General features: G+C 42.9%; 1 protein-coding gene across 5 annotated transcripts in view; it reads right to left on the reverse strand.

Annotated features, from left to right (window-relative positions):
- Window positions 1-14,754, reverse strand: part of rmdn2 (regulator of microtubule dynamics 2) — a 34,063-nt gene that overhangs the window by 14,768 nt on the left and 4,541 nt on the right. The window contains exons 1-2 of one of the 5 annotated variants that reach the window (XM_028989930.1): window positions 5,823-6,171; window positions 3,946-4,393 (exon numbers count right to left, since the gene is read on the reverse strand). In XM_028989930.1, the coding sequence (XP_028845763.1) occupies window positions 3,946-4,393; window positions 5,823-5,916 (542 nt within the window). In that variant the 5' untranslated portion in view covers window positions 5,917-6,171. Of the gene's footprint in view, window positions 1-3,945; window positions 4,394-5,822; window positions 6,172-6,241; window positions 6,308-6,850; window positions 6,959-14,754 lie in introns of those variants that run through there. The other 4 variants (XM_028989929.1, XM_028989933.1, XM_028989931.1 and 1 more) reach the window with 4 other exon arrangements.

Below are 14,754 nucleotides of genomic sequence, written 5' to 3' on the forward strand. Positions count from 1 at the left end.
AAACCTGCAAACGGAAAAATTGCATTATATTTTAAGCCAGTGTGACAAAACGGCCGATAGATAATTCTGATATATTGTGAGTTGAGTAAGAATGGCCCTCCTTCATTTAGAGGCTATGAAGGTCACTGCAGTGGCCTCATACGAAAGTTACGCATCATTACTACTATAGACTTAAGCAGGTACCTAAGCAGGTAAATTCATGTGGGCTTGTTATTTTCCTATTATGACCAACTAGTAGTAATTAATACCAACTAGTTTTCAGAATAGTGGAATGTTTTGAAGACAAGTACAATTGACATTTTGCAGAGCACACAATGAAATGTGTACCTCTGGCATTTAACCAATCACCCTTAGCAGTTTGCAGCCATAAAAGGTGTCCTGGGAGCAGTGTGTTACATTGCTCATCAAAGGGACCTCAGTTGCACCAATCTTTCAGTTACAAGTTTGCCCATTAAAATAGCTCATTCTCAGAGATCTGAGCAGTATGGTACTACCTCCCATACAATGTCAGGTCGAGGAATGTGTTCACCGATTCCATAATATGGTAATATTAAATAAACAAATAAATCTGTGGGTTCATAAAATTAGCGGTATTTTGGCCAGCGACACTGGGACAATGTGGACTCAAAGGCAGCTTCAAGGTTCACAAAGACTCCATTCTGCTATTGGCAGGCTAATATAACATTTCACTCAGCATTCCCAAATGAGTTTTCGTGAACTCGCTGAGAGATTTGAGCATCAGCCACACTAAGCAGTGCTTTTCCCACATTTCCCAACACAATGGTTCTCCCCAGCTGACTGGCTTGTTATGGTGTCGCAGTATAGACCTTCCTTCAATTAATTGATTTATACATTGTTTTCATTTACAAATTACTTTTTCAATGCAGGGTGGCTTTGCAGACTGGTGAAAGAGTAGAGTACTTTCAGGAACACGGAATGCAGGCTTAGTGTTCAATCTATTTTGTATTTGCAAATAAATTCCAGCCTGATTTTTGCAAATAAGATGTACATATACAGTTATAAAACTTAAAATCATTTTCATCTGCCTGTAAAGACATGAATATATAACACGGCACTGGCAGCATTACTTTCATGCAAGACTGAAAATGTGGTATTACAGTGTGTATTACAATAAGTAATAACATAACATAAAAACGAATTATATTGATCATTGTGTTTTGTACAGGCGTGCAAAGTAAGTCTTGCTTTTCAATGAAGTTGGGGTATTTTAAGAATTTATTGTGATTAATGTGTGATTAAATATTTCATTAAGAAAATAAATAATGTCATTTTGTACAAATTGAACCTGACTTTAAAAGACAACCTGAACTTTAAAAGCATTAAGCTTCTGCTATAACAGTTAATAGGTATAAAATAAACTAATTACAAGGTACACAGTGGCGTGTGGAACAAAAGGCTTTCATTGTGCATGAATCAGCAGTCGCTACTGGTCGAAAGGTGTTGCCATCCCAACAGGCTTAGTGGCTGCATGCACGCAGCCCGACTCACTCAGCATGCAAACTGTGGACTCCAGATCACCCACTCAGCCTCCAGACATACTTCCCACACAGACATGCTGACATCACCGCCGCGCACCGGGCCCCGAGGCGGGGCTGCTTATGCCCCCTGTTGGTGGACTGAACATGCTAGTTATGTAGCTATGGACTTGGATTCCACCCTGCAAAGCAGACAATGTTATTGGAATTTGTGCTATTGCAGTATACTCTCAGTTAAAGATTCTGACGTTTTTCATTAGGCAAGGCATGAACTGAGGACTACCGATTTGGACCTATTCAGTTCTTATTCAACACACAAAAAAAAAAAGTAAACCGAGTAGTCAACTGAGAACTCTAGACTAACCATAAGCACGTGTCTTCTGGTCATTTGCAGGCCCTCAGACACACAGATGATGACATCATTCTGTTCATTAAAAGACATTAATTAAACTGGGTGACATTACCTTCGGTGTCTGAAACAGTTTAACACATCGGCGAAATCGCGGCTCCGCTTATGTAAACAATACCCCCTCCTGAATCAATAAGTGTCTCGTGTAATAAATGGAGTCATTTCAATGCCCACAAGTTCCAACATCCCTGTGCAACAAAGGCTGCCGTGATGTACACATGCAAAAAAAAATAAAAATAAAAAAAAAGGAACTACAAGTTCCGACAAGAGGCTGTAAAAACTGCGCCTGACAGCTGGGAACACAGCTGCTCCAGCGGAGCGGAGGGAGGAAGCTGTTCTGACAGATGATGGATCAACACTGTACATCTCAGGATCTCGAGGAGCGCAGTTAAGCTTCATATGGTTTAAATGATTAGTTCCCTTCCCTAAGGTCCAAATGGGCAGATCAGTTCTGACTGAACTCTCGCTGCTGGATGTGCAAACACACTAAAGCCAGTTATGGTCTACATCAGCTCTAAACAAATGAGAAAATGACAGGCTTATGAAAACCGGAGTCTGCTGCAGCGCGCACTTGAACACATCACGAAGAGCAGCGAGTGCGAGCACTGCGATGATGTTGTTGATTCAGTGTTGTCTGCACCATGCACTCACTGGGCATTAACGCAGTACAGCAATCTCTCCAAAGCCACTGAACTGAAATGCCACTCAATGTAAATGAAAATGTTTGCGCTCCCCTGACACGAAAGCCACCCCAATTGAAGTTAATGGTGAGTAAATTAAGATGTTAGGCTGACTCCACCCTATGATGACATTAAATAAGAACATCTTATCCAGGTTAAGATGTTGCTATTCCCCCAGTTTCTTTAACAGGTACTAAGCGGCTACAGAAAAGCCCATTAAATTGAGCCTGGGATTTACGGTGGAACCACAGTTATGCGGCAGTAGGGAATGAAACTGCAAAAATAGGTGGAAAAATATAATAGGAATGTATGAACTGTTTCCCCAACGCTGCCTGTCTCCCTGACTCACAGTCACATTCAGCTGGAAAAGACAAGGGGCATCAAAATGGGAGGAGCCCCTTCTTCATTCTAGATTATTTAAAGTCACACCCTTTAATATATCTGGAAGTGTGTCACATATTCATAAATTGTGATATAGTGACACTATCCAGGCAAAACAAATTGCCGCATTTAATTCGGTGTCGAGAGCTGTGGGTCACATAATCACTTTCACAAACACTAAAATCAATTATTAATAATGTGCATAGCATTAGCTTGGTAAAATTCTTAAGCAGTGCTGTAAAAGGTTTTGCCCATTTTAAAGAGACATCTGTTGTTTATGTTATTCCTGCCTGGCGTGTAATCAAGGTATTTTTCTGGATGGGGAAAGGATGACTGCGCGTGCAGCACAAGAATCCACTGGAACTCACCGCACATCTGCTGCAGGGCAAACCCCCAGTTCTCATTCTGGCAATGCACGAATGCTGGAGAGCGTTCACTTCAGACAGCGTAGCACGGACAAATACGGAGCAGAGTGAACAATCACAGTCTTGGATATTCACTTCATTCTTTCCCAATAAATCAAATGTGACTATTCCTTTAAATCATCCAGGTAGCTTTAATGGGAGTTTCTAGATGTCAGTGGTCTTGTAAGGGCTCTGGTACCTCCCTATAAGAACCTGGTAACATCAAGTTACTACGGAATCACTGGCAAAGCAGCGGAGTGGGATTTGATTTAAATAATATTAATTATTACATATCCGTAGCATGGCCGGAGTCTGCAGTTATCTGTGAAATTGTCGGGGGACACGTGAAGAAATAAAATGAAACCTGATGTGAATCCGGTACCAATAACACAAATAGTGTGGCTATTTGTTGTCTGTTGTCAGTGCTTGTACACAATTGACCTTTATCATGTTATTATATGATACAGTGAAAATCTGGGTGGGTTGCTGCAGAACAGTGGAGGAATGTCAGTTTGAATCTCGTCTCTGGCTGGGAAAAACACAGTGAAGGGAATTCCGGCGGATGCAGCACTTACCCGCCCTCGCTTTCAGCTTCTTCCGAGCTATGGACATCTGTACTGGCCCCGCTTCCGCCGGCTCGTCTCCTGCGGGTGGGTGTGGACTTTTGGAGGGGGCTGGCCTTGTATGCCACTGGCCCCGCCCCTCTGCGGCCGCCCTGCAGCTCATCCCTAACATGGTCCGGCAGCTGAGGCAGCGCCCTCTTCAGAGCACGGACCTCCTCCTTCAGGTCTGACACTGACTGGATCAGGGCGCCCAGGCGCTCCAGCACCTCCCTCTGTCCAGATGGCATGACCACGCCCGAGTCCACGCGATCGTCGTTGCTGCTCAGGCACAGTCTCGCCGGGGTCTGCCTGCTCCAGCCAGATTTGCGGCTCTGGTACCAGGCTACAGCCAGCGTGACACCAGCCGCCCCGACAAGCACCCCCCACACCACAGCTTTGCCGTCTGCTGCCGCCATCCTGGCTACACGAAGAAGAGAAAAGCAGAACATGATGTTTTTCTAAGACATGGAAATCTGCAGTAATGTTCTCACGGATGTAATCATCATGAATGTCCAGAGGGGGTTCGTATACCCCTTATACTTAAATGAATATGGTAACAACACAGGCAGACAGATAATCATCATGCAATGCCATGAGAACCTGGGGCTCGGGGACTTTCAGCACATAACCGCTGGATGTCACCTCCAGTAACTTTGCACAGCTATATGGAATATAAACACAAACAGCAGCAGAAGCTTCCAGACCAATTGGTACACTGCAGTGTGAAATGCATGGAACATGGTGCTTTGATGTTCCATGCATTTCATGTTCCTCAGATCTGGGAAATACAGAAAGACTTGTTTTTGACTGGGTGACAATGCAGGGGAGACGCAAGAGGACAACACCCGGCTATGGCAAATTTAACATTTCTCTTGATCTCGCTTTATCTGAACGGGGGTTTCTAATAGGGTTGCCAACTTTCTCAACCGCAAATGAGGTACACTTTCTTGCCCCCTCGATTCCCCCAGAACATGCACTTTTAGTTTTTGTATGAGTTATCAGTATCGCTGATACAAACCCTTGGAATCGGATTGAAAAGGAAATCAGTGGTATAGCACATCCCTAGTGGAAACTGCTCCTGTACAGATTCAGCTGCAGAGTAAAGATCGCGTTAGTCAAGGGAACTGAAGCACTGCATTATGGGATCTGTAGTTTTTGTATTATCAGTGCTTCATATTGCCCAGCCATAATAATAGATCTCTATAACGTGATGTTTGACACCCCTGAAACAGTCTATAACTCACAGCAATGTTTACCGAGTTTTGCCATGCTTACAGTAGACTATTATTGGCTGACGAGGCTGTGATTGGAATACGGGGCTGGAGCTGCCACGGAATGGAACAAATCAAAAACAAACGGGATATTCCGGGATGTCCCAGACAATTCAGGACGGTTGGCATTCAGGACACATCCCAGCCTCATATATGGGGCAGAAGTGGCCTAGCGGTTAAGGAAGCAGCCCCGTAGTCAGAAGGTTGTCGGTTCGAATCCCGATCCGCCAAGGTCCCACTGAGCAAAGCACTGTCGCCACACACTGCTCCACTGGGCGCCTGTCATGGACACATTTCATTGTGTCACTGTGTGCTGTGCTGCAGTATTTCATGTCACTTCACTTAAACTCATATTCGTCTCTGGACCCTATAGTGGACACACACTCTAGGCCAGGCAGACACTTTATTATTTTTGTTTGGTACTTTGAAGCTGTTCAATGGTTAATAAATGGTGTTGAGAGCACAATGGCTGCAGAAGGATTTGTGAGAATGGGCTCTGTGGTTAAATCCTAATTTTATTCCATTCATATAAAACCGCTGCAGAAATGTCACCCATGAAAGCATCCTGTGAATATTAACCTTGTTCAGGCCACGCTCCAGAGAAATGAAGCAGCCGTGAAGGTGCAACCTGCTGCAGGCCGAGAGGGAACATGACCCCACCTGCGCCACCCATCACCTCAGGTCACGTGATGGGCGCTCCGAATGAGATTACTGACGCAGGGCTGAGAGACGGCAGACTCCCGTTTAAGAGATAAAAGTGTCCTACCGGCATATTCTAGATCTCCACACGCACGTCGCACTTAATATTAATGACTATATGAAACTTGGATATAAATGCTTAAGGAGTGAGATTCTTCTGTGGTTAATCGTTGCTAACAGGCTAATAATCTCCCCTCTACTAGCACAAGCCTTCCTTTTTAAGCATTCGGGAAAACACGTTTAAAAAATCTTAATTATTAAAACAATCCGTGGGTAATAACACACTCAGTTACGCTCACAGTGAGAGGAAAAGCGCAGTCTCCTCACCAGGAAGCCCTCTCCGGCGTTTGACATTTAAGTGCAACTATAAAACTGACCCGTCTTGAAAACTCGTACATCTTATTATAGTTCCTACCTGAACCGAAGTGCCAACGAGGAAGTCTCACAAGAAAGAAGGGAAACATAATTGCAGACGTAAAAGATAACCATACCATATGTATGTATGCATATATTGATACATCTAGTAAATACTAATGAAAAACTTTTGAAGAAAAGCAGGCTAACCCAGCTTTTCATCCTTGAGTTTCATTTTCATGATGTTTAACAAACACATGATACATTATATTAATATATACATATTAATTATTAATGAATTGAGGATTTGGATCATCATAGATATAAACAATTGCTTTCTGGATTTAAACAAACAATTGCAAAACATTTTTACAAATTTCCAGAATATCCAGATGCTAACGTGAACAAAGTTCATTCTAATCACACATTAACTCAGACTTTGCTGCCAAAGCTATGGTCTAGTAATATTTTTCCTTTGTACATCAGCTCGCTATCTATTTACCCATAGAGACAGACACAGCAATAGCACAAGAGGAAAATCGAAATGAACTTACGCAAAGTGAGCTGAGCAGAACAGACCTGAGTGCTCTCGCGATGGTCTCTGTCGTACTTCACGAATAAATATCTGATGAACCTTGAACCGTCCTGCCAGTTCATACAAGGCTGTCCTATTTGTTGGAGAGTAAATGTCATTTGTTACTGTTTTTCGTCTTTCGCTGCTTTCATAAAGCATTTCCATTCAGGGAGACAATTTAATTTAACTTTCCAAGTCAAATGTCTTCTGTTGGTCCTTATTACTTAAGAGTGGGTTAAAATGTAACAGGCAGAAAAAGTACATTTGTCCCTGATACAGAGAGCTATACCATAAAGAAGTCATGTGTAAATGTAAAGTTCATACTAGTTTGCACATAATTCTTTAAACAGAACCTTATCTCAGACCCTGTTATTTCTCAGCCATTTGTGTCTACTCATTAGAAAATAATAGCCTGCTACTATTACTGGAGTATTATTTTACATCTACTACACCTAATGTAACTTATGTACATGGTTCCACCACTGCCTGAGCAAAACGGGTCATTTAATTGTAAATGTAGTACATTTGGTGTTAAGCTAAAAGTACATTTTTAAAAACGCATTTAAGGAGTCAATGTATATTTAATTTGTGTCTGACACAACCTTGACTGAGCCCTTGACTGATAAGTTGTGTTTTCAATCTGCTGGAACATACAAAGCTCAACATAGACTGGTCCCTGATTAACTGAGTAATCCTCAAAGACTTGCTCTTTTATAATACTTTATATATGGTTTTAACATTAAAACATTTAAACATTAACATTAGCCTGACTTCCAGGTTGGCAGAATAAGCTTCTTGGCCACCACCATGCCTAGAGTCAGGGTGACTTGTGTGTTGCGTGGTAAATCCATGGTCTCTGCTGAACACCCAAGGATGGCCAGATTGTGACATGGTGGAATGTCTCTGGCTCTTGACATAACTGTACAAGTTATGGCAAAACCAGAAAAGATGTGCCAATGAACCCTCTGCAATATCACATAAAGGGGACACAGATGGAACGATACGATGCAACTTTGTAATGTAATGTAATGTAATGTAAACTATGTAGCACCTTGTACTGAATTAACATGAATTAACGTGAATTACTAGAGCAACTGTGAATCCTCAACAGTGACTCCACCCAAAGATCTGGTGATATTTCAAATCTCTCTGATTCAAGCTTCTCTAAAAGAATAAAAAGAAAAGGGTGGGTGGGGGATACAGAATTAAAATGTAGGAAATTTTCCTTAAGTGAGATTTTGGAAGATTTTAGCACTTAGCTGGGCAAAAAATGCAAATTGGTCATTCATGTACAAATTCAAAAACATTCTGATACCCCTCTCTCACCAGACTGCAAACACCCATCTAACCGTGATGGCAAAAACAAGTTGTCTTGACATATTGGAGCATGTAAGGAAAAACTGGGAACCCGACAAGCCACGTTTGTCTGATTCAGTATCCTCAAGGATTTTTTTTACAATTAAGTTTTGCTGTATTGACTTTACTGCTGGGCTGCAGTTAGTAAATGGAAGAGGAGGAATTGAAGATGTTTTAACAGAAGCAGCCTCCAACTGTAGCCACAAGGGGCTCCACAGCATGAACATCTCCACACCTCCGGTATGTAAGAGATCTAGAATTAGCCGCCCGGTAGTAATGTTTGAAAATTAGCAATCCAAAGCCCCCCCTCTTCTGAAGATTTGTGAAGATGCATCTTGGATATCCTATGTGCTTTGTAGCCCCACACAAAAGCCAAGTTAATAGAATCGAGCTTCTTAAAGAAAGATGCATTCAGATAAATGGGCAGGTTCTGACAAAGGTACAGAAACCTGGGCAGGCTCACCATCTTTATTGCATTTACACGACCTATCATAGGCAATATTCTCCACAGAGGCAATTGGCAATTTTGTCAGGAAATCTTCAGTGATTTGGTCTGTTATGGCCATAAATGTTTATGGTATAACCTGAAATATTACCAAATTTATTTATGTATTATAGTAAGACAGGAATAGAGACCGCTTGGTTGGATAGAAAGACAAGAAGGTCATCCGCATACAATGACACCCGAAACTCCATACCACATGCCTTCAATATGGGGGTGCTCCCTAACGCCAATAGCCAGGGGTTCTAGCGCTATATTAAACAGCAGGGGGATAGTGGGACACCACGTTGCTGATAAAATTAACTGGAGCTTTCCCCATTTGTTATAATGGTGGATGTTGGGTTACTATATAATAGTTTCACCCATTCAATAAAGGTATCCCCAATTCCTGAAGTGTTGCAATCAAATATGGCCACTCTATCATGTCAAATGCCTTGTGAGCATCTAAAGACAACATAGCAGCGCTGTCATATTAATCTGCATACATTATATTAAAATTCTACGGACATTACAGAATGAATACCTGTTTGGAATTAACCCTGTTCTGTCAGGGTGAATGATACTAGCTACATTCCTTCTGAGTCGATTGGCTAAAACGCTTGTGATTATTTTCAGATCATAATTCAGTAACGTAATGGGCCTGTAGCTTCCTGGATTGGCTTCATCCCTGTCCTTTTTTAATATAATGCAGATGTTAGCTTCGCTGAGAGAGGCAGGAAGTTGCTTGTTCTTAAAAGTATCTCTCCAAGACTCGCTCTTACTGGTACTGAGAATGAATAAATTCTCACATATGAGAAGAAAACTCACATATGCCATGACTCTCATCTCACCTAGGCCATTGTTGCACTCAACGTGTACACCGTGTATCTACCATAACCACACTGTTCCAGACATCCAAGTTTAGTCTATTTCTCTGAGTTGCTCTAGATCCTGGTTCCTGGACCAGTAGCATTATAATGGCATGCCCATGACACTGTACTAAAACCTACTATGCACTGTCCAGTAACTCATGGACAGATGCTCCATTCTGCACTTTGGATACTTCTTTTCTTGGACAAATCACCACCAGCCCTGCACTGACACCATTTGTAAGCTCACTCTACCCTGGAAGGTGGTCTCTCTCTGTATCACTCTTTCTCAAGGTTTCTTCCTTTCTTTTTTTCTCTTTTTTAGTGGAGAAGGGTCAAGTTTTGGGGCTGTTAAATGTAGGGCCTGTCAAAGCCCACTGAGACATACCGTATGTGATTATGGACCATATAAGAAATAAATGTTGATGTTGAAGATGATTGATGGTTCCAATTGTGTGTGGGTTTTTTTAAACCAGGGATCTGATTTATGAGACTGTATCCCCATACACAATTACCTCCTGTCTGTCAAACCTCTCTTCAGTTCGCTTATCTGCTAAACAATCGACCTGCTGTATTTATATTTCCCATGAAGTGTGGCACACACATCAAAACTGTTTAAGGTGATACAATATAACTTCAAAGGAATTCCACAAATTCCACAGAGTGCAACATTTGATCTTTTTTCTATTGTATTCCAGTCAATATCCAGTCAAAACGCCAGTCCTGGATTTTGGTTCAGATTAAAAGTGCTCCATTTTCTTCTTTTCTTTAGCTATTGTTTAAATCGTAAGGTCATGGACCCGGGCCTTCACGAAGGCTGTAGATATAGTGTGTTGCTACATGCGTATGTGGGTCTGTTGGTGTTTGTGTTATGAGGCTTCGACCTGTTTATTGTTCATTATTCGATTCTGTGTCTTTTTATGTTGTGTTATGTTTTACATATGTTTCGTAATAAACAACATTCATGGCCGTAGTTCACCAGACTTCTTTGTCTACATCCCCTTCACCCCTGGCTCAGGACGTAACAAATTTGGGGGCTCCTCAAATGGTCTACACGTGTCCCTGGCGGCATTGATAAGTGTGTTCATTTTTTTTTTTCTTTTGGAGGGTGTTTGTGGAGGTAAACCCGGGGGAGGTTCCTTATGGACCTTCATCTGGAATGCCTTCAAGATATTCAAAGTGTAGTTAGTTCGGGTGTTATAGTTATTGTCCAGCTCGTGCCATCCAGGGGGCCTCACAAACTTCCACTTTTCTTAAGACCTAATATATCTTAATATGAAAAGAACAAGCCTACATGGTTTTACATGCTTAGCAAAACCTATTAAGTAGCAGTAGTAGTAAAAATAATGATATTTTAATTGTTGAAAAATTGTTTAAAAAAGTATTTTGGAAGAATTTAAACAGCCAAAATTTAAAGTAGCAATGTTTGAAAAAGAAAGCAACCTTAATGACCAGTGTGCTGATGAGTTTGTGCTCCTTCACAAAAGTAGTCTTCTTCAGTCACCTTCTCCTGATTGTGCACAACCTCCCAGTTCGCAGCAGGCTTGGAGAAATTCCAAACTGGATAAATCCTTGTCCTAGAGTGAGGCACATGAGTGTTTCTTCTCTCTTCCTGCAGTCGTGTCAGTGCCATTGCTTGAGAACTGTGAGGTGGTCTCTAGTCTTGCAGATATTTTTCACTCAAGCTCAAGCATGAAAGGCAGAATGTGATTATTTGTTTGACACAATCATTGACACACAGGATTTTGCTGGTCACCACCGCATCCTGCGCTATTTATTTATTTTTGGCCTGGTCGAAAGTGAAAGTGCACAGCACATGGTGACACAACGAAATGTGTCCTCTGCTTTTAACCATCACCCTTGGTGAGCAGTGGGCAGCCATGACAGGTGCCCGGGGAGCAGTGTGTGGGGACGGTGCTTTGCTCAGTGGCACCTTGGTGGGTCAGGGTCTGATGTGGATTAGTGATGCCGTTATTGCTAAAGGCGAAGCCAGTAGTGAGAGCATTGATTTTCTCAATATTTGGGCTCCCAAGGTTCATTCAAGCTGATCAAGGTTTCAACTTTTGGTCTTGCCTGTTTCAACAAGTGCTGCACAAGTGCTATCACATGAAACTTCCAATGCTTACCTTCCACAATCCCAGCGTGCTCTGGAAAGGCTTAATCAGACATTAATGCACAAACTGTTTTAGCTCAGCTCGTGAGTGGGATGAGGGACTCCCACTTCTTTTGTTTGCTGTGCGTGAGAGACACCCCAAAAATCATTAGGCTTCAGCACTGCTGATATCATTTTTGGTCACACTGTGGTCCATTGAAGGTGTTGTGAGAGAAGTAGAATTAAGAGACTACTGCTTCTCCTTCCAACCTTCTGGATTATGTTAGTTCTTTTCATGAGTCCCCGCATAAAGCTTGTGCACTCGTACAAAAGGTGTTATCAGCTCAGACAAAGATGAAGATTTGTTTGGACCGTAAGTCTGTGAACAGGTCTTTCAAAGTTAGTGCTAAAGTGTTTGTACCATTTAGTGGGATCTGCTTTGCAGGCAAAATTTAAGATAAGATTATCCTTTATTAGTCCCACAAGTGGGAAATTTACATTGTCACAACATTGTTACATTGACAGACACAATGTCGACTGTATAATATAAGATTCACTGTGCAAGTAAGCAAATAAATAGTCTTAGAAAAGAAAAAAAAATGTGAATGTGAAAAATGTCATTATATGCATAAAAGGTATTTTTGTGAGATTTTATATATGTACACAGTGGGAAGATATACACATACTAGAGTGGTAGTAGCCTAGTGGGTAACACACTTGCCTATAAACCAGAAGACCTGGCTTCAAATCCCACTTACTACTATTGTGTCCCTGAGCAAGGCACTTTACCCTAAGTTGCTCCGGGGGGACTGTCCCTGTAAATACTGATTGTAAGTCGCTCTGGATAAGGGCATCTGGTCAATGCTGTAAATGTATATATTGCACTTAAGAGAAATGGAGATGGTGTACTGGATGTGTATGTTTGTGTGAGCCTGACAGCTGTTGGCAGGAAAGACCTTCTGAATCTCTCATACCACATCCTGGGTGCCGCAGCCTGCCACTGAAGGATCTGCTCAGTCCTGTCAGGGTCTCCTGCATGGGGATGTTTAGCCACCATTCTCCTGTCACTCACCACCTCCACTGGGTCCAGAGGGCATCCTAGAACAGAGCTGGCCTCCGCATCATCCTGTTCAGTCTCTTTCTGTCCCCAGCGGAGATGCTACCTCCCCAGCAGACCACACCATAAAAGATGGCTGAGGCCACCACAGAGTCGTAAAAAGTCTTTAAGTTAAGCCAAAAGACCTGAGCCTCCACAGTAGGTACAGCCTGTTCTGCCCTTTCCTATAGAGGGCATCAGAGTTGTGAGTCCAGTCCAGTTTATTGTTCAGATGAACTCTCCCCAGCCTCAGGATCAGGTTGAAAATGTGCTCCATCACCACACATAGTTGATCTGTGCAGGACCTGATGAGCTGATGCCATCTGGACCTGCTGCCTTTCTGACTTTTATCCTCCTTAGTTCCCTCCTGACCTGGATGGTTGAGACAGACAGGCTGGAGCCGTGTGCTGGATGCGTACTGGAAGTTGTGTTTGAGGTGGGGAGCAGTGAGTAGTGTGTGTTGATGAAGTGTGAAGTGGCTGAGCTGACTGAGGTGGAACAGTAGTGGGGGGTGGGGGAGTCTAAAGCCGATGTTGAGGACTGCATTCTGGATGAATCAAAGCTGTTAAAGAAGTGATTCAGTTAATTTGCACACCTCACATACCCCACCGGCAATAAAGTTCTGATCTTTGTGGCCTGAGATGGTTCTATGGCCTCTCCATACTTTATTCACATTGTTGAGCTGAAGCTGGTTCTCCTTCCTCTGCCTATAGCTGTCTTTTCCATCTCTGATCAGTTTTTTCAGATCCTTTTGCACCCTTTTCAACACATTCTTGTCTCTGGATTTGAAAAATGAAAGTGAAAGTGAAGTGATTGTCATTGTGAAACACTGCAGCAGAGCACACGGTGACACAACAAAATGTGTCCTCTGCTTTTAACCATCACCATTGGTGAGCAGTGGGTAGCCGAGACAGGCGCCCGGGGAGCAGTGTGTGGGGACGGTGCTTAGCTCAGTGGCACCTCAGTGGCACCTTGACAGCTCTGGATTCAAACCAGCAACCTTCTGATTATGGGGCTGCTTCCTTAACCGCTATTATTTTATTTCCCGGCTTTTATTTCTGGGGTAATCAAGGGTTTGTTGTTTGGAGAAGCACCGCATAGTCCTGGTGGGTATCAACACAGAAGTTTATGCAGTCTGTGACACAGGTGACAAGGCTGTCGATGTCCTCCCCATCAACATCACAAAGCACCTTGTTACGTCCCTGGACGTATGCTCCCACGTGTTCTGTGTGTCTGGCTGTGTTTTTTTTTGCGTCCTGTCCCTTTTAGGTTGACTTCGTGGAAGGAGTTGAGGCCTACCAGCTCCATCTGCCATTGGTCACCTCCACCTATTTAAAGAGACTTCAGATGGTGTTCGGGAGGTCCCCAGGGTCTGCTAGGCCCTTAGGCTTTTGGGAGGTCCCCAGGGTCCACGGAGATCTGCATAGAGCTCCGTTGGGGATCTCATTCGTGTTTCTTGTTGCCTTGTGTGATAGTCCCTTTGTTGTTAGCCTATTAGCTGTTAGCCTGTCATGTGCCATTTTTGGTAACTTGTACGTGTTTTAGTTATCCCTGCTGTTATCCATCCCTTCCTTTAGGCTGTTTTGATGTTGGTTAGCTGTCCTGAGTCCTCTGTCTTATTGAACCTGTTAGCACACTGTAAATAAAAGCACTGTTTGTATCGTTTGTTTGGTTGCATGTGTAACAGTGGACCTCCTCCTCTCCACACCCTTGTTGCGTTTCTGAGACCCCTTAGGAATAGTGACATGACAAATGGGGGCGCTCGTCCGGGATGTTTTTTCCTTGGTTTGGTGTTTGTGAGCAGAATCATATATCCGGTAAGTTAGGGTGTCTCTTGGGGTCGTTGCTGTGGCAATGCCCTCCCTGCAGAGCACCACTTTTGTTATTTTGCTTTGTTATTTTTTCTTTCTTTCTTTTGGAGCTACTCCGGCTGGGGGTACGCCGTCACACGGACAGCCTCAGCTTGAGTCTGACCGGGGTGACGTTCGGC

This window comes from Denticeps clupeoides, chromosome 8 (genome assembly GCF_900700375.1).
Source record: "Denticeps clupeoides chromosome 8, fDenClu1.1, whole genome shotgun sequence".
Lineage (NCBI taxonomy): Eukaryota > Metazoa > Chordata > Actinopteri > Clupeiformes > Denticipitidae > Denticeps > Denticeps clupeoides.